Source organism: Adelges cooleyi, unplaced genomic scaffold, assembly GCF_023614345.1.
Source record: "Adelges cooleyi isolate 19-005CV unplaced genomic scaffold, UGA_ACOO_1.1 ACOO_flye_CR_arks_rails_tigmint_CR_PRNA_574, whole genome shotgun sequence".
NCBI classification, from domain to species: Eukaryota; Metazoa; Arthropoda; class Insecta; order Hemiptera; family Adelgidae; genus Adelges; species Adelges cooleyi.
The window spans coordinates 12,218,578-12,239,814 of record NW_026096268.1 but is presented as its reverse complement, the minus strand read 5'-3'; the positions used below and the strand labels follow the sequence as shown (position 1 = coordinate 12,239,814).

General features: G+C 29.5%; 1 protein-coding gene across 1 annotated transcript; it reads right to left on the bottom strand.

Moving 5' to 3' along the window:
- Positions 1–12,385: 12,385 nt before the first annotated feature.
- On the bottom strand, positions 12,386–21,083 carry LOC126842753 (acyl-CoA synthetase short-chain family member 3, mitochondrial). Its single transcript, XM_050579886.1, has 14 exons — positions 20,399–21,083; positions 20,148–20,301; positions 16,492–16,636; positions 16,284–16,428; positions 16,100–16,196; positions 15,796–16,007; positions 15,015–15,243; positions 14,827–14,937; positions 14,686–14,758; positions 14,474–14,600; positions 14,128–14,273; positions 13,223–13,445; positions 12,968–13,143; positions 12,386–12,889 (listed from the first exon to the last, which is right to left on the bottom strand). Exons 1-14 carry the CDS (start codon positions 20,490–20,492, stop codon positions 12,785–12,787), a joined length of 2,037 nt encoding a protein of 678 aa, XP_050435843.1. The 5' UTR covers positions 20,493–21,083; the 3' UTR covers positions 12,386–12,784.
- Between the last annotated feature and the right edge of the window lie 154 nt (positions 21,084–21,237).

Here is a 21,237-nt window from a genome sequence, read left to right as displayed (position 1 = left end):
TTACAACGCATAACACATTTGAGCAATTCGACACTGATTGATACTAACGCCATTTGTCTTTAAATTTAACTTTACATGTTTTTATTGTTATTTAAATCTTTATACGATTTAAATGTAGACAAAAGTGTAATGTACATTTTTATACCTAAATAACAAAAGATGAAAGACATTCAATTGGTCTATGGAAAACTTAGTGAAAATGAACTTATTATATTTTCTTGTTGTCCTTCTCACAGAAAGGATGTATGTGCCCTTAGTCACGTACTACAACTGATAAAAAAAATATCATGTAAGTATTGAATTAGAATATATCCTTATAACATACAAAACCGGGTTTTTTGTTTTTCTGAAAGTTTAAAGTTATGTGGTCTAAGGCCCGTTTTGCATTAATCGATTCAATTAAAATATGTGTTTTAATTTAATAATAATTAGATTAGGATCTGAATGTGTTTGTACTTGTATATTGCAGACATGATGTTAAAGCGATTTGAACGCACAACAATACAAGGTTATTAAAATAAATTATTTGATTTTTATGAGATTCATTTGAAATAGGATGAATCATTGTAAAAAAAAAACCAGTATGCCATTGTCTATTGGGTTTTACCTGTACTTAAAAAATGTTTTTAAATTGTATACCAACAAAGAGCCTTTTAGATAATAATGTAAGCAATTCAAAAAGGAAATTTTGGATTAAAGCGTGATGAAATAATTTTAGTAACACAATAATTTGTTAGCGTACTAAATTTTATTTTATAACTTACTTTTGTTTGTTTATTAGAATTCAAGTTATGAACATTACACCGGATCAATAATTAATTTAATTGAAGTGTTTTTGCTATACAACAAGTGCCTCTTCTAGATACCTTACCTATTCGTAGTACTTTGTGATCTGAGGCCTGAGGGGACAAGTTAATCAAGTTAATGTGCGCTTACTTAATCATACTATCATTGTCGTGTCTTAATTTTGATTGATATAGTATTGTCATAACCTCGTTGACCAAGAGTGCTTAAGACGCGAAATAATAATTGCAAACAACTGCTGTAGCGGTAAATAATAATCATGTTAGTCGTTACTTGATCCTTTAATCATCTCCTCTCACTGTCACGGGGGCCCCAAATTAATTATCGCCGTACACGGTTACACCTTGGCTATAAATTAAAATCACCATCACATTGTACTAGAATTTCCATTTAATAACAACGTTTGGAAACTAATTTCGAATACTTGTTACCTTCTTCCGTCACAAGGATAACATAGCTTCTCTGGCTATTATTAAAATGGATGCAGTTAGTGGAACCTTACAGTGTTTGGTGCAACTGTTACGCAATTTGACCAGCTTATTGATACGTGTACGTGCAAAGAAATGTACAAGGTAATACGGATATCAGTGGATGAGAAAGTACCCGCTATAGGTAGAAGTTTAAAAAATATTCAATCATTTCGACATTTACTTGGACGTTCTAAACGGTTCAAAACTATTTTTACATCCCTCTTATATGGACATTTTAAACGTGTTTTAAAGTTACTTACATTTTTTAGCCACGAGCTATTAATTTGGTATTAATTATGCCCTAGTTCTAAATTGTCTACACCGTAACTAAATAATAAAATGATATTTTTAGTTTATGTACCGCTTGGAAGTAAAGTTGTCCAATAAAACATCATTTATTATTCGTTTAAAAACTTAAATTTGGATTAAAAATCTAAAACAGTGTAGTATTAACAGCTGTTAAGCTTAAATATTAAACAATTAGTTAAAATAAAAATGTACAATACAACAGTTGTCAAAATTACATTTATAATGTATGTTAACAATGAAAAAAAAAATTGTTTTCATTAAATTTATTATACACCGCTGAATAAATTCTTACTATCGAATTTTTAAAAATATTATTTTTCCAATAAATAGAAGTTTTTTTTGTCATTATCGCGTTACCAATACTAAAATATATTATGCCATGTACCGAAGGACTGCTGGGCAATGGAGTAGTATTGTGTTCGATAAAAACCTATTAACAGTTCAATTCGTTTAATTTCATCGAGAATCACAAAAAAAAAAAAAAAAACATTTACTATAAAATTGAAAATTATAAATAAAGATTAAAATACATTTAACGCCCATCGTGGAGACGAAAATATATAACAAAACAAAATTAAAGTGTGAAATTGCCTGTTTTTTTTTTTGTTAAAAACAAATTAGTACGAATTTGAAAACAGTATTTGAGTATGAAACTGATGTGCAATAACGAAAAACATAGTAACTGTGTATGAAAACCGATCCAAGTTTAGAACACCGATAAATTGAAATATTCTTCAACTCAAAATAGGTACATCTCTTCACAACAACATCGTTTGAGGGGAAATTTTTTCAAGTATATAAAACGCAAGTGTATCCGGTTTTGCATCAGCAATACACCACAAAAAGTATCTTTGTCTTCATAACGGGAATACAACATGAATTAACGAACGTTATTGGATCAATCAATGTTAACACATGTGAACTGATATCATAATAATATGGTCATAGTAATATAATAATTAAGGTAGGTCCACGGACAAAATTAATGATGCAATTAAAATGATCAATCAAACATGCATTATGGTGAAGTCAGGGTTGAGGATAGCGACCTTCAAAATTCCCTACGTCTATTCTGAGAAACTGTTTTACCTACCGAGTTTATCCAAACAAGTACAGCGCTGTATCCATTTAAATACAAAATGGCCTGTTGGCGCAATAATATAGTTCAATATTAAGGTAACGAGTTGTTTGAACTTATTTAAGGTCAAATTGTTCAGCTATTTGCTTTGTACACTATGCTACGCTCGCGAATACTTAGTCATAAGTTAATATTATAAGCATATTGTGTTAATTTTATAACGACTGACGTGTTTACTATTTAGTTTTTTTTTTTGTGTTTAAAAACGTGCCTTTGTAAAGACAAAAAATTAATTAATTGTACGAAAAATACAATATGGTATACAACAACATTAATGTTATTGTTAAGCTCCTGCGCGCTAAAACCTTTAAAATATAATAATGGCGAATTACATAAGTTTACTTTCAATACGTTTGATAATATGATTGTGTTCAAAGGACCCAAGACGTTCAAGCGATGCCTATTCAACAAATAAACTCATTGAAAGTAGATTTTTTAATTATAATAAAGATTAATATATTTATGGTTATTGTCTTCTCTCTCAAAATTTAAAAACTTTATAGTAAGTACTTTGTTTTCATTAATAAGACGACAAAAGATGATTTTGCAAAAGTAACTGATGTTAATTTCATTTAAAATAGGTGTAATAGTGGACATTATTTTATGTGTACACTAAAAAGAATTTACAATAAATCAAAAGTTCTTATTTGAAAGAATTTATTACGTTACCCTTTTAGTAGGTATGACACACGTTTTAATGTAAGAATAGACACAAAAAAAAATAACATCAAGAAAAAAAACATGCTGAATAAAGTAAATAATAGTGACACTGAAATGTCTCAAAAGAATGTGTACTGAAAGTTCATAATACAATTTTTCTCTTTGTTAAATTTTGCGTCTGGCAACATTATTACATTACAGTTGGGTGACATCTAAGTATTTTAGCTTCGTTGTTTTTTCTTTAGCTTTTAAGGTAGAAATCGAAACAAAATTTGTTAGTAGGTAGGATTTTGTGTGTTACTAGAAAAAATAATTTGAAATGTAGTAACTTTTAAGGAAAACCCAGTAAAAGGCTGTTATCGACCGAACAATGAGTTATATTAATTTCTAACTTTACATTCATCAAATAGATTTGATTTTCTTAAATAATACGTATTTTTTAAAGAACAGAAACAAAATGTTTTTACAATTGTCTTTTTATAGGCATTGCTTTATTGATTTGGATGGTAATTATTAAGCTAATTTTTATAGCATCATTATCAATTGAGTTGTGCATGTTGTTAAAATCGGCAACATAGTAAATTGTACATTTTGTTTTTCCAAATTAGTCTTCCCTAATTACTTAAACTTTTTTTTTTTTATTTAAAAAAAAAATTAAATACCTAATTAAGATAGAAATAACGAAGACAATTTAAATAATTAAAATTATAGTATTCTAATAATAGCTTAACTGAGTTTGAACTTGTAAAAAAAGGTCAATAAATAACATTTAAAAGTTGTCTTTTAGAGCAACATACATGTATACGGTTTCGTTCTAGGAAAAATATTTTTTATCGTTCTAAAAGCATAAATCCATCTAAATAGTTTTTAATTTAATGGTAAACTAATTGCATACAATAAATAATAATTGTGTATTTTAAAAGCGTTTACCGACCTAATATAATGTAATTGTATGGGTTGTAGGTATCGATTTTGATAATAAAATAATTATACATATGATTATGGTAAAGAAATTGCTGTCCCTTCAGATAAATTTACAACTTAAAATGCTACACGATTTATAAAAGCTTGTAAATTGTAGTAGAAATTCCTGAAATTACAGACATTTCTGTTGGTAGGAAGAGTGGATTAAAACTCAACAGTATATTATATATTACTACAAACATCTCTTAAAATCTTAAAAGTTAAGTCTTGGTGACATAATCAAAAGAAACTTTAAAGTTTGACCAATACAATGCAAGCGTTCTACTTGAAATATTCTAGATTTTTAAGTACTCAGAATTATAAACTTATGTGGCAGCAGACAATTGCGATTGAGTTTTGTACTAAATACACTGTATATTAAAACTTAACAAACCCGAAGCTTCTCACGATTTTGTACTTAAAAAGTTTTTCACTTGTACCATCAGCATTTATCTTTTCATTTTTGTTTTGTCGAAAACAGAAAGTGTAATACGTGACGAATTCGCATTTTAAGTTGTTTATAAAGACAAAACAGGCAAGTTGAATAGGGTTTTATTCAAAGTCTTGTTGTTACACACATTTCTATTGGTTGATTTATATCTTCAATGGCAAATAATATAATTACTTCAAACAAATACAAAACAATTATTCTATACACTGTCCACAAGGTGTACGCTTCTACACAGGCGCAGAATGCTAGTGTTTTGCTTTGGATAGTTCATAGTTAGGCATTTAGGTTAGGCTGTTGATAAATTTAAACAAGGGCAACCAATAAACCTTGATTCGAAAATAATAAGTAATAATAAATAAATAATCCAGGAGGCGATCGCATTCATTGAACCAAATAATATTTATTTTATCTGTGAAGAGGACGTCATCTCCAAGGAGATACTGTAGACAATTTCATTAGAAAAAAATGAATTTATATATAATAATATAGGCATATGATATAATATATTATACATCAATAGTTTAATTAATTTTTTTATCTGGCTATAATATCGATTATACGCGATATTTTTCTAAAAGAGCAGTAATTATAATTTAAGTTTAAACGAAAGTACAAATAAAATATATTATCAAAGTTAAAATATGACCTAGGTTTTTGTCATGTTTTTCTATACTTAGGTACATTTATTTGATAATTATATAAGTAAGAAAACAGAAATAGAATCCTTGTGATGTTTGTTAAAAAATGGGCGACAAAATGAAAGTTTATGTCATTTTCTACTTACATATGTTGCTGTTTGTGGCGTCCCTTTAAGGTTCATACTAATTGACATCCTATGAGACTCCTTGTAAAACTTGACTAGTTTTCAGTTATAATTATAATTTAGAATAGTAAGTATACTTTATAATTATTACCAATTAGTCGACATTGTTTTTGCAACGAATAGAAGTCGAGTTGATTAGAACAGCTAATAATCCTGTCCAAATAGAATTAAATTGCTCTTACATAATGGTAACAAGCAAAAGTCACAGTATAGTTGATCTTTTATCATTATCGTCGCACTAAGATTGTTATAGTATAGCATAGAACCGTTTATAACTTATTAGGAAACTCATGAGAGTTTTACTTGTTCTTAAATGTGGTACGTGTTGTGATTGTTATAAAAACTTCTAATAACTTTTTTTGATAAAATAAAAAAAAAATCAATTTTGTACTCGTTAGATGTAGTATAAGTACGTTCTATACAATGCACACATATTATACTTACACGGGGTATTGTAAACGGGGTAGGTATACTATATATACGTGGGAAACTTTTATATTGCTTACAAACAATCAAACAATTGTTTTTATTGATAAATTGAAATGGTTGATACTTGATGGCATATTTCTTTTCGTTTACTTACATACCTATTGTATACATGATATATCTCCCCAAGGCTTATGCGTGACGACATTGTTGAAGTACTTTTGAGGAGGAGGCGTATAAGCATTTATTCTCCCTTCGCGGTTTTGTTTTAGTACCTACACAAGTTATTTGGAACAAATCTACATATTACCGGGTCCCTTTTTTAAATGTTTTGTTTTAATATATTTCCAATGCTGTTTGCGGATCTGCAAACAAGTTTGGCGCTTCATAAGCGTATGGTAATTTTAGTTTAAAATTGATTTGGTTAAATAACTATGCCTTTGTACGTTGTATATTACTACTAATTTTTTAATTACTATATTATGATTCAATAACCGTTGTAATAAGTTTCTAATACAAAAGGGTAGCTCAAATCATTACAAATATATATATCCAAAAAAATATAAGTATGTATGTCTGTGAGAGTGACAACTACATTATTTATTTGCCTTTATGTTTTTCTTGTTGGGGATACGGCCAAATTGCTCTAGAGACCTGCAGCCAACTAACTAGAAAAATCCCACTAGACACTCTGACCACATGCGCCGAAACATAATAATAATAATATGTTCTCTGACCCAACTGGATACGGTTGACCCCCACATTAGTTATTGCGAATAAAACATTGTTTACAACTTAAAATAGCACACTTAAATCCATTAGTCCAAGACTGATTCAGTTACATTGCTTCCGTAAATGGCAAAAAGGCGCTTTTGCAATAGACGATTTTAACCAAAGTGCCAATTGAAAGTAAATATACAATAAGCGGACGAATTGATTTTTATCCCTTATTCTGTTTGGTATTCTACAGTGAGAATAGAGACTAATAAGAGATTGGGACTAATAAGACCGGGTCGTAGCACAATCGTGGGACAACATTTATATCAATTAAAGGTCGTGACGACTTTGAGCACGAGAGAGGTTTAACGGGAAGAAAAAAACACATTAAGGTGGGCATGGAAAACGTCTAAAGAACTTATTTTATTTTATAATACCATAACTCATTTTATTGTAGGTAGGTACTTCCCTGCGATATTAACCACGTGCAAAAAATCAAAAAGATTTGTGCGCATATCTTAATGGAATTAATTACAATCTGTTGTTCTTACAAATCTACAAACATTTAAGTTTAACTCTGTAAAAAATAATAACGCATTAAATATTAACTATTATAGTTTAAAATTACCTACGGTAAGCTATTGTATGTGATGCTCATATAATTATCAATTATTTATTTATTTGTCTATTTGTCATATTATTAATATGGCATATGGCGTATAAGTTTAGTTCTTTAGAAATATTTTATCATAATATATTATTATAGTAGTATTATATATTATTATTATTATATGTATCGCAGTACGCATTATGCGAAAAACTACTAAAGATAAGAAACGTTTGATGATGATGGTATAGGTCTTAATAATCATAAATTCACACAACATTGATATATTTCACGGTATTTAGCGTTAGTTTAGTCGGAAGTAATTGGAGACATAGCGGCTGGTTACATATAATAAATGATACAGTTAATATAAATAATGTCCATATTAGTTACACAGCAATGGAATGGTTTCCATAATCCGGATAGGTGGGACACATATGTTGTAAGACGGTGAAATTTTGAACAATAAAAAAAAAGTAATTTTTAAAAGTGGTAAGTGTGTAAACTATTAATGGTATTTATGGAGCAGGGAAAAAACTTGGATATTAAACTTGGTCTTTTCTTTTCGTACTATTAAAATAATAACATTTTTACGCTTCCCCCCAAATATGTAGTTTCAGACAGCAGGTATATTTTATAATTTATATAGCGCTGTGTTCAAGATGTTATGATGTCATGTTGTTATGACGTTATGATGTTATAATATGTTATTTCATATATTATACTTGTAAGTTGTATATATATAACCCTGCACGCATTAGTGAGTATAATAAATGCCGAATAAACATTTAATCAAATATACATGCCATACTCACCGTGAATTTTGTGTACAAATGACGTGTACACAGATGGTAAGTATATTTATCCAAAAAACAAAGAGACGCAATATAATTGAAGACCTTGGGGGAACAACAAGACATGTCCTTTTTTTCAGAATGTTTTTAAATCCAAAGAAAGTTTTTTCAACAAATTATAAAACATTTTTTTCAGAATGTTTTAAATTCCAAAAAAAATTTTTTTAGAACATTTTAAAGAATTTTTTTTTTGGAATTTACAACGTTTTGAAAAAAGGACATTTCTTGTTGTTGCCCCAAGGTCTTCAATTTTAAAACTATATTTAGTATTTGAAATAATTGTATACGGTTTTTTTACGATGGTAAAAACAAAATTGAGTTAATTACATTGATGAATTAATTTTTGAGAGGTCAAAATATGGGTACCTAATATGTATTACAGATTTTAATTTTTGTAATAAAAAAATGGGATGCGATTAGATAAATTATAAGGAAAAAAATTTCAGAAAATACAATTAAACGGTGGTGCGTGGTTGAAAGATACTAATTTTAGAAAATGAGCCTAAAAGTTTTTTTGCCATAAGATTCTATATTAATTTTTTCACAAAACTCTTCACAACTTTTTCGATTTATGTAGTTGAAGTGTAGGTATTACCTTTGTAATATTTTAAACTAAATTCAATTACTTTGAATAAATAAAACACTTTATTAAAAGTAATAACCAATTTAATTATTTGATCTTATTCTGTATATACATTTTTAATACTAATTGTGCGATTACAATTATACATTTGTACTATTAAAACAAAAGTAATAAGCCAAGCTGCATGCAATTTTAAATATGGCGAATAAAATAATATTAAAACAATTGTTAAGACATTATACTGTCTTAAATACATCTATATTCAGACATTTTTTTGTATCTAGCTGCTAAAAGTAAATATTTTTATCTTTAGCGTTATTTTCGTTAACAATTGATAAAATACTTGTTTGATAATTATTATTATATTAATATAATTTATTAAATATACTATAATATAAATATATATCATTATAATTATTAAACTTGATCTACAAAATAGAATTGCATATTTATGAATAAAGTTTATATAAAAAAGTAAAGATGAGGTGCAGAATTTTTTTTTTATTGTTTATAAAGTTTAAAAAAATGTCAGTTTACTATTTATGTCTAGTCTATTGCCTATATGTTGCTAAAATGATCAAATTTCCTCGACATTTAATGTATAAAAGTTTAGAAAATAAATAAAAACTAACAACTTATAATTATGTTTGTTAAACTTAAGGAGAATGGAAACAATGATTTAATTATTGGCCCTTAATATATATAACTGAGAAACGTAATAATATTTATTAAACCATACCGTTCAAATTAAGGATGGGATACTTAGTTATTTGAAAAACAAACAAAATAAAAAATGAATTCAACATAAAGCTTACTTGAGAACGATTTTCTCATATTTTGACCTAACTTGGCAACTCAATGTATTGGACATTTCAAAATTACCTTTCTTACTGAATTCTGTGTACTAAAATAATAAGTTTTTTTTGTACTATTACATTGATTAGAATTTAAGCTTTAATTTTTATTTGTCTCAATTTTTCTTAAATTCAATGTCATAAATGTATTAAATCTATTTAAATGCCATCGGTATTAGTTACTCACCCGCGTCGTCTCCTTTGAACATAACGATTGATACAATTTGTTCCACGCAAAATAAATATTTACTATGCTCTTCAACAATATGTATTATGAAATATTTTCAATAATCTAGGGCAAATATGATGAATTTAAAATGACGTAGAGTAATGTTTCTGAATGATACAGTTCACTGATTTTTACATGAATACATCAGACTTTTACAATTTAAATCTCTTTTATTTTGGCGATATTTATGGAAACGATTTGCCTACACTTTATTCGAAGTAGGTAAACATTTTATTTGTATGAACATTTTTGTAAACATTTCACAAGTCTAACCTTTACTTTTGATTTGACAGTATTGGATTCGCTCTATTTTATGTTTTAAGATAAATAATAAATACAAATTTTTTTTGGCATACTGTTTAACAAATCTTTAGCATTATCAATAAGTTTTTAAAGTATGATAATAAAAGATAATAACGTAAAATCTAGTTAAGGCAGATTGTTAAGTGTATATTTAATTAAAAAAAAAAAAAACAATACATATAAAATATATATTTTATTACATTCATACAAATAAATACTTTGGACATTATTAGTTTCAACGCGTATTGGTTTTTTTAATAATGCCTTTGAAAAAAAAAAGATTTATGTCTTCATTTCATACACAGTCTATAAACACAGTCACAGTTCATACACAGTCAGAAATTGTACAAGAAAAGTAGTGTTATGACTAAAAGTGGATACATAATTATTCATCCCTTCCCTTCCATCGAGTTTGGCATAATGTCAGTTTCTGGCGATAACGAACGAATTACAAACCGTAGAAAAATGTTTTATTTCTCTATTTTAATTTTTTTATTTATTCGAAATGATACGATCAATATGCACAAAATTTTATAGTTTCAAATTTACACTTTTTATAAATATTGATTAATGTTTAATACATATTTTAAATGTTTAACAATACCATTATTTATTAATACTTAATAATTGATCCTGCCTTTATACTTACCTTACTAATAATAAGAATTAATGATATATAATTATTACTTACTGATAATGGTATTACCTATTGACGTCATACTTTTTTGATAACTAATGACACTGTTTTTAGTTATCTATTCGAGTAAATCGTGATAACGTTTGTTTTGTAAAAAAAAAAGATCGAATTCCCGCCACTAGTAAAATAATTGAGGTAGATGACCTCTATGTAAGACTATATACTTCAAAAAGATTTCATCTTTAACGGTACATCAAAAAACTACGTTTTTTACTTTGTCGGGTTACTTTTAAATTAACTTTTTGATCAAAGTGAAGAAAAAAAAAAAATCATGAAACGGGGCAAGTAATTACTAAAATTATTCTTAGAAACTATTTTAGATTTACGGTTTACGCGACATTTTCGCTCGCAAAATATTCCTTTTATTCAGAATGGAATTAAAAATAATTACAAATAGGTAGTTTTGTGTGAAATAAGTATTTTGCAAGTATATTGTAAAATTTTGAAATCGTTTTAAAGTATTATGCCTATTATTATAGGCCTATAGCTTATCCTTGTATTTGGTATTTGTACACACAACACTGGGAAAAGCTTTGTTTATCATATTTCAATCAGCCCTCTGCAAATTTTGCCTAGAGAGAACCGTGAATTTAAATTGCTCCAAAACTATTACAGTAACTCGAAATACACAATCAATACGTTTCCGGCGTAGGTAATTATCGAAGTTTGTTTCCATACAATGCCGTTTGCCGGAACAAACACTACTCTTGTACGGTTTGTTAACAATTCTGTTATAAAATAATATTATGACGGATAATTTTCCTTACATTTAGGTATAATAATCAATTTTAACGAAAGTATTAAAATAATAATAATATGTAATAACTTCCAGTAACGAGTCTTAACGCTACTTAATATAATAGAGATTTTACAAGTTGTATTTTGTAAGTACTTGCCAGTAAGAGGGCGTCGCACCGCCTATTTTTTAGGAGTAAAGTATAGGCAATTTTTCACAAAATCTTAATTTAAAGGTTAAACTGTGATGTGTAATTATTAGTTCAATAACTAGGACTCTATTTTGGTAGTTAATTTATTTTTCGGACTATCACAGCATCCTCAAAAGCGATTTAAAAATGTTTTTTCATCTCTACATGTTTAAGCAGACTGAAAATAACTCGCTTAATTTTGGTTTTAGCGTAAAAGCACCAATTATAAAATTAAAAGAAAACAATATTCTGGAGGGCAAGACGGTACGCTTTTTTCGTTATTCCAAGTATAACGCTCAATACATAGTTTAGAATAATAACTATTTTTACATTTTTAAATGACTGTGAAAGCAATGTGAAAATGGGAAAATCGCACGTCTCATTGCCCCGCCCTTTATGTAAGCCGGTTTTATACTCTCAACTGTTTTAACTGTTTTCCAGCAATTGCGAATGTTGTTATTTAATAATGCTTAAATGTTATTTCAACAAATTACAAAGTAGGTAAAACAATTATCATGTATACGGTTTTAATGCAATTAATTACCCTAATATAATTACATTAAATAATTAATTTGCCAAAGTCGGCAACGCAACGTTTCAAATTGTATTTATTATAAACCTTATTCAATTATTGATATGTTAGAATTTATTTAGGCTTTGTTTACACGTCTTTTACTATTATACATTAAAATATTCAATTCATTAATTGATACAATAAAAACTAAAAAAAAAGGCTATTTTTATAATTTAGCTGTTAAAACTAATATTATGTACCTATATATTATATTATACATATTTGAGTGTGTGTGTGCGTGTGTTTAATTTTTATTTTATTACCGGTTCGCGGTGGCGTTTGCGTAAATACAAGCGAAATTAAAATAGTTCTACACTGTTGTCTTGTTTTTAACGATCAAATAATAATAATTATAAAATAGTATAATTGGGGATTGTATGAAAAGTCGGCGCGCGGTTATTTGGCCAATTCCGGATCGGGAGCATCTTTCGCGTAGCCCATCGATTGTAAAACTTTCTTAATGTCTACATACACAGATGGATCTTCGATTGTACTTGAAATCTTAAAACACATAACATTGGCCGCGTTAGAACCTCGTCGGTATGAAACACTGTATTATGGTAATAAAATAACACTTACGACTACAAGTTTGCCACTGGCCAAATTGGCTAAAGATTTCCTGGCCGTTTTGCCCGATCGAGTCCTCGGCAAACCTGGCACGGGCGCGCATAATTGAAACGACGCGATAGGGCCGATCAGGTCTCTGACGTTTTGCACAATTTCATTGTTAATTTCTTCTTCTTTTCTACTGCAATCTAATCCCGACGTAAGTGTTAAATGTGTAATTTCCTACCGAACAAACAACACAATGGCGCATTCCAATGCTACACTCACTTTTATTCTTAATGTACAAACACAACGGTATCTCTCCCTTTGTGGTCTCTGGCACGCCGAACACAGCAGCATCGCCCACATCCGGATGGGATAGGATGACATCCTCTAAAGCAGACGTGGAAAGCCTATGTCCGGCGACATTGATCACATCGTCGTCCCTGGCCGTAACGTATATGTAACCATTGGCATCGGCATAACCTGCATCCATCGTGTCGTAATATCCCTGGAATACAAACGTTATCGCAACGGAAAACAAGTTAATTGCATTACATTGAAAAATCATTAAAACTTGAGCGGGGTATTATTGTATTTTCACCATTTACACAACTTGCGGTCACTTCCACTTGAGTAGTTTCACTGGTCTGCCGACGTTTCGGAATACTTGCACTTCAGGCACTGAACTTAATACATGCAATAGGTACGTGTTCAGATTGAAAAATGTTTGGGAGGCAGCCATATTGTGTACCAATTTCATAGAAAGTAAAAATGCAACGTCACTTTTCCATGATACGTATTAAAATGTTAGGTTAGGTGACGACAACACCGTCATGTTATAATTGGCAAATCATAGAAAAAACATGGACAAAACAATAACTGTACACAAAATGGCAGCCTCCGACCAGGGGACATTTTCCTAAGCAGCCGACTATTGGCAATACGCGTTACATATATTATTGAGTTCAGTGTCTTCAGGGCTGTGGTTTCGTGTTGCTCGTGCTGTGGTTTCCTGTGCCAAGGTACGAGCAACATCGAACCACAGCTCTGAAGATGGAATGTGCAAGTATTCCGAAACGTTGACAGACCTGTTGAACTTCTCAAAAGGGAGTAACCGCAAGTTGTGTAAATACAATAGTATATTATTTCGGAATTCCCGACTATAGGCATGCACTATAATAATTTCGTACAATGTAGTTGTTGAAATATGTGTTGATAAATCTTTCCGGTGCTCTGTATAGACATGACATGACTCCAGGTGGCAACGGTAACTTGACAACAATGCGGCCCAACTCTAAAAACTTACATTGACTACCGTCTTTTCTTAAGATTCTCACTAAAAAAAAAAAAAATAATAATAATCAAATAACTTACTCTATAACCAGTTTGTAGAAGTGGCAATTCGGAGATTGCGTCGTTTACGCATAAACGAAGCATTAAAAATTAAAAACCTTATGGTTTTTTATTAAAAAAATATAGTTATAAATTATGTTATCCATATAACAAAAAAAAAATGTGTAAATATAGCATTAGTACCGTCATAGCCGGGAAACGGCATGCCTGCTGAAAATACGGGGGGCTTCAAATTATGGCCTAGTCCAATGCAAGTAGCTGTAATAGAATGACCAGTTTCGGTTTGCCACCAATGGTTCAGTACGGGAACCTCGATTAGCAAAACAAGACACAAGGTTAATGCGATTGTTTTTTTGACAAATTACTTAAGTAGGTACTACGTTTTCGGTTCTTACATTCAAAGCTTTCCCTGACCACGTCAATGTTTCGTGGTCACAGTGTTCACCCGCGACAAACAAAGTTCTCAGGCTAAACATAAAATATATTAAAACACATTCAACGACACACTGTGCGAAACGAATATAATAATATCATACGATTTAGTGTCGTATTTACTGCTATGCTCTAATTCTGGATCTTCTCTTTTGATTACTCTTAAAGCGGTTGGCGCCGTTAATAATCCGTTTACTTTGTGATCTTGAATAACTCTAAAAAAAAAAAACCATTAGCGTTTATTACCGTGTTCACCGTGATAACTGTGCATCGTTTCGATTCGATTGTTTACCTGAAATACTGTCCCGGATCAGGTGTTCGATCCGGCTTGCCTTCATACATTACTGAAGTCAATCCAGCGCACAGAGGTCCATAACATATATACGAATGGCCGACTACCCAACCCATATCAGAAGCAGTCCACCAAACATCGTCACCCGACATACCGTAAATGCAGTGCATAGTCCAACATAAAGTAGCAATATGGCCGCCAGTTGGTCTAACTATTCCTTTCGGCTTATCTAAAATATATATATCTATAATTAAAAATTTGTTTAAGCTATATACTTGTATTTTTTTCCCTTCAAGCTTCGGGTAAAATATTACAAAATACCAACGGCCAACAGACCAATTTTTTATTGAAAATGTGTTTTAATTTTTTGTTCTACATACAATTCAATAACATATTATTGAACTGCGATTGTTTGTAATTAATTATTATACTATCGCCTATCAAATAATAAAAGTACATAGTTCTACTCGTTGTTCTACAATGTTAGACTAGTTTGATAGCCGGTATACACACGAACGAATATTTAATGTGAGAATTAATTAACCATTGTCTGTTTAGTAATAATAATTGATCCCTAATAGACAGTCATACATTAGTAGTCACCGTGTTTACTTAACTACATACAAAACAATAAAAATCACAGCTAAATGACAATAATTAATTCGTATTAATTATTTATTAGTTTAACTTATAAAAAATACAACTGAAAAATCAAATTAGAAAAAAATATGTTTGTAATAATATGTTCCTGTTGTAGGTTTTCTATTAAACCGTTTCTTACCGGTAGTGCCAGACGTGTACAGTATGTATAATGGATGATTAGCTTCCACGGGAACACATGGGTGGGGTTTGGCTTTGGCCAAAGCTTCCGACCAGAGCAAGTCAATGCCAGGAGTCAGCGGAGAAGGTTCCATTTTAGGTCTTTGGTATATAATGCAATGTTTGGGTTTTTCTGTCGCTCGTTCTAGAGCTGCATTAAGTATGTCTTTATACCTAGATTTATGACCCAACGTGTATAGGACAATATGGTTTTAACTGTTTGAATATTTCGGTTTTTGGACAATACGTTAAGTGGTTTTAATTACTTTACTATTTTGTTTGGTTCGATTCCACAGTTTGCAGCTAATATAATTTTCGGAGCAGCGTGATTAATTCGGGCGCACAATTCTCGGGCAGCAAATCCTATATGAAATGATATTCATAATTAATCGCAATACTTAAAAAAATTCAAAAATTATGAAAAAATATATAATTTGTTTTTTATGAAACCTCCAAACACTACTGAGTGAATAGCCCCAAGCCGGACAGTGGCTAACATAGAAATGATTGCTTCAGGTATGAGCGGCATGTAGATTAGCACACGGTCCCCTTTTACCACGCCTAAGTCAGCTAGAGCACCGGCCAATAGCGAAACCTGTAAACCAAACCAAACCGATAAATGTATTGGCAAACTTTTTTTTAATTCCACACTACGAACACTTTCGTGGAGTTCCTCGTATGTGATTTTCTTCACTGAATTCGTTACAGGACTATCGTGAATTAACGCTATTTTTTTTCCTTTTCCTGCTTTCAGATGGCGATCGATTGCATTGTAACACGCGTTTATTTGCCCTCCAACAAACCTAGAACGAAGATTTGTAACAATATCGTTTATCGAAGAAGAAAAAAATTGATCAACACATTTGTCAATTCGATTTTGATGTGTGTGCGTATTTTTCAGTTATAATTTATTTCCATTTCCAACACAGTTATAGGTAACATTTCAATTATTTACCATGAAATTGTATTTTGTTTTTGTTTTTGAAATAGCACTGAGGCGTCGTAATAATAATAACGAACAAAAAATATTATGTGCGCTTTATGTTTATAAAAACAAAATGCAATGCCATAAAAGAAATAGTAAAAAATAACCGACGTCTCCGTGTACAACTTTAGAGGTAAGAAATTTCACCTGAATTTTATTTTATTGAGCCCAAAATTACAAAATTCGCTTCTTCACATTTAAATTTGAGAAAAAAAACCAAAAAACTTGTATTATGTATTATTATATTTTCCAACTTTAAATTACGACGATCTATAAAACTTTTTATAACAAAAAATATCAAAATCCCTTTTCTCTAGAAGGGGTGAAATTTGTTTTTTTCTCATTTTCCAGTGAAATTTTATAACAAAGTCTGAAAATTAGATTTAACTATATTATGCGATTATCTAACACTTCTGTAGTCGGAAATTTGTTTTTTTATAAAAGAAAACCCAAGAAAAGGGCGAAAATTGTACTTTGACCGTCGTAAGTTTCCAGGTTGCTAAGTGTGAACGAATTACAACAGATATTTGAAAATATTTTCAATATATTATCAATGAGCAACAAGTTATTAAAGACAGACCATCGACCTTAAGGTTAGTAATCCATCTAATACTCAACATATAACCATAAGCATATTACAGCATTTACAATGTTTTTATAGATTTTTGTATTTCTACTATTTACAGGTTAGCATCGTTTATTTGAAAGCAGTAAGCACAGTTATCTACTAAGGTTGGTAAACGTAACCTTATCAACGGTCTATGCGGCAATCCTACGACGAATCGATCATTTTTATTAATTATGACTAATGGGTTATATTTACATACATTTACCCTATTTTGTAGCTCATGATACCGTGTTGATCGTCCTCTTTGTTTGGACTTTGAAATGTACATCTAATATTTTATTCTTGAATTTAATATTGCGATTGCCAAGTTAACTACCAGCTATATCATTAATATATAATTTGTTAGGTATTCAATATTCTAGCTATAGTAACTTAAGGTCTACAAAGAACATTGTTTATTTTATTATTAAAATATGTAGATATCACATAATTTAATTTATTCTAAGTAGGCGTAAGTTTGTCAGGCTTTAAGGACTAAGGTGTAAAACGTCCAAAAACAGACCGCTTTCAATCCCCTTAACGTTTAAGTATAGTTTATCATACAGTATACAATGTTTTATTGTTGTAACTATTCTTAAATTTCAACATTAACCATCATATACATTAAAACATATGTTTAACGATTATTCATAGTTAATTTAGATCCTCAATAAAATTGAAAAACTCTCCTAGTTTACATTATAGCGTAGAGGAATGCTAGTAACAGTTCATACAGAATGCAAAAATATTAAGTACACATATTTTATTAGTTGAATTTTGTTAAAAAAAATAACCACTGTGGTCTTATAACAATGGCTGTATGTAAAAATATGCATACTTTTGAAATTATGATAAACGTTAAATTTAAAACAAAATTCTATTACTATTAGTAGTAAGTAAATTATACTAAGTAATATAAAAAATATTTAGTAAAATATAAGGCTAGGTAGTAGGTGTTATATATATTCATAACCATAGTACAAAACTTTGCAACCATTATTATATTATAATAAAATATGATTATTATTATAAAAATAATTTAAAAAATACAATAGAGTTGCGTCTCGTGACAAAAGATAATATTTTAGAATATTGAATTTGTATACAACCCGCTTAGATAATTATTCACTAAACACAATTGAAGTAAGAAAAAGTCCGCGTAAATGGAATTCACTTTTTCCATAATAACTTGACAACGGTTTACATTAGCAAGCCCAAACAAACTGGATGATCATCACGGTATCATTAAAGGCCTACCAAAAAGGATATATTTTGCACTTTGTTCATAAATATAATCTATTAGTCGTAACTCATAATTAATTAAAAAAATGATCAATTCATGTGTTATTAACCGTCTTTAAAAGTAATAAAATCGCATTCAGTTATAACTCCTGTACACCTGTGACCTCCCCCGCCCTAAGAAGCCGCTGGCTCTACTGTATTGTTTTTTTTATGCAGTTACTTTGTTAGGTTTTTAAGTTACATTGAACCGTACTAGCGTATTGACAGTTTAATTATTATGATAATGGGTTTTTTTTTTTAATGAAAATGGCAACAATTGCCCTTTCAGTATTATCACAGTCTATCCCTCTCTCGTCCATTGACAGTCTTGAGAATGTGTATATCGTAGGCTAGAGATTAGGGTAAATGTTAAAAGTGTAGACGGTCGTCAGACTTTTAAACAAAATGAGTACTTAATTGGAAGCAATGGAGACATTTTGCATCGAAGCTATGAATAAACACAAAATTCACAGGTCAATGATACTTAGAAAACCCCCGTGTATAGTGTATACGTATTAATTATACATAAGAGTACTCACTATTTAGTTACACGCTATAAGGTACATAAGAAAATTAATTACACACCGGTTGTACAAACGTCTGAGAAAACATGCGAACAATTGAGAGATCGAGTTTCCACTTATTTTAAGGATAATTTTGTTGTCATCAAATAAAGGGGTAAAATTACAAATAACAAGATTAGTGTATAGTTACAAAATTACAATTATAAACCTTACCATAGTTTGTTAACAGGAATATTTAGAATATAGAATAATATCATGCGGACATACGGTTATGAAATAACTATGCTTAGCACATTTATTTAAAATTTTAAGGCTAACATTTAGGTAAGTTATAATACAGTTCTTTAACCAAATTATTAACCAAAATTCATTTTATGGTTATACAGCAATTATGATCTTTTTATCCACCAATTAAAAATAAAATCATTAGTTTTGGATACTGTATTTTATTTTTAAATTTAATTTTCTATATATTAAAATTAATTGACTGTCTAATATTATGTCTATGGATAAAATAATACTTACTAATTGTAAGATTAAATTTGTTAAAGTTAATAAAAGGCTACGTTTAAAGAACCTACTGTTTTAATGTTTTTACTTTTTGCTTATATACCATCGTTTATCGCATTTTTATTTATTTATTTTGCCTACTAGGGGGTTATTAACTCGATCTTACTGATGAGTTTTAGTACAATTAGAATTAGTTAGCATTAATACTAGTTAATATTCTTATTATTCTCATCGATCAACCCAAGGAGAAGATTTCTTGTACAACGGTTATAACACACTGCTGTTAATATTCAATAAACGGTTTACAGTACGAATTTTTAAAGCGTCTGATATAACTAAATTGAGAAATAAATGACAATGTTTTAGCGGATAGAAAATATTTTACTAATAATGTTTAAAATTCATACCATTCGGTTAACGGTTGGGCACTGTTATCCAGAACTTTATCCCAAGGTTTATGCCAATCCACTATAGAACCGACTTCACCCCAAAATCCTTCTGGATCCTCTAACGATCGGCGGTAGGCTTCTTCGTATTTACTCGATCTACAGATTTTTCTTCCTAAAATATTTGAAATATGTTAGATAACATTTAAAATATATGCGCTGTATGCATGCATAAACTATAAATGCGATTAAAATATATACTTGAGTATTACCGTTTTTATCAGCTTCGCCTTGTTTATTCTCATTGAGAATCATAGTTTTGTCCGCAGAATGATTTTTTAAAAGAAATTCTGCGGAATTCGACATGGTTCCAGCAATATAAAACAAAACTATAAATTTAAGAGTTTATTTATAGAAAAAATAGTTAACAAAATTAACACTTAGAGTTCACTTTTTTCTTTATAAAGTCCTTGGAAAAAAACAACAATTCGACGATATAATTTAAAAAATACAACGTGTTTTTAACCACTATTTTTCTATAACAAAAAAAAATTCACTAAAACACTGACATTTTTCAATTAATTACAATTAAAACGTGTACGATATAGATTTACGTTCAGTGGTCAAAGCATTTATCGTGTAATGTATGGTAACATTTTGTGGAGAAAATTTTCCGTCAACTATTAATTAAATGCAAATTAATTCCAGTATGTATAATAATATATATCAATATATGTGTGTACATATGCGCCGTACTTAGAACACCATTGATGAGACCATATTACACCGCCGTTTACTATACCTATTGTAATTTGTATGCATTGCATTCATTAGTTAAAACTTATGTTTAAATAATTAAATAATTACGTTTATAATATTAATTTCGTCCTATGTGTTGGAAACCCAGTTTGGTAACTGTTTTATAGTGTCTGTATCATCAACCTTGTTCATCTGTATCAACATTATACAACTTTATATCAAACTAGCATATACCTAATACAACTTTAGTCATAAATGGCTTTTTTAATGGCCGTCATTTGTTTATTTATATATTCGATACGTTAACCTATTGGCATTGGAATTCATACTTATTTAATTTATTGTGCTATTC

What these genes read in the sequence shown, in the direction of transcription:
- LOC126842753 (XM_050579886.1), bottom strand. Translation starts at nt 20,492, where the DNA reads ATGTCGAATTCCGCAGAATTTCTTTTAAAAAATCATTCTGCGGACAAA. An exon ending in GTACACGTCTGGCACTACCG is followed by an intron (nt 15,244 to 15,795) that starts GTAAGAAACGGT and finishes TATATATTTTAG; the next exon opens with ATAAGCCGAAAGGAATAGTT. An exon ending in CCAGTGGCAAACTTGTAGTC is followed by an intron (nt 12,890 to 12,967) that starts GTAAGTGTTATT and finishes ATGTGTTTTAAG; the next exon opens with ATTTCAAGTACAATCGAAGA.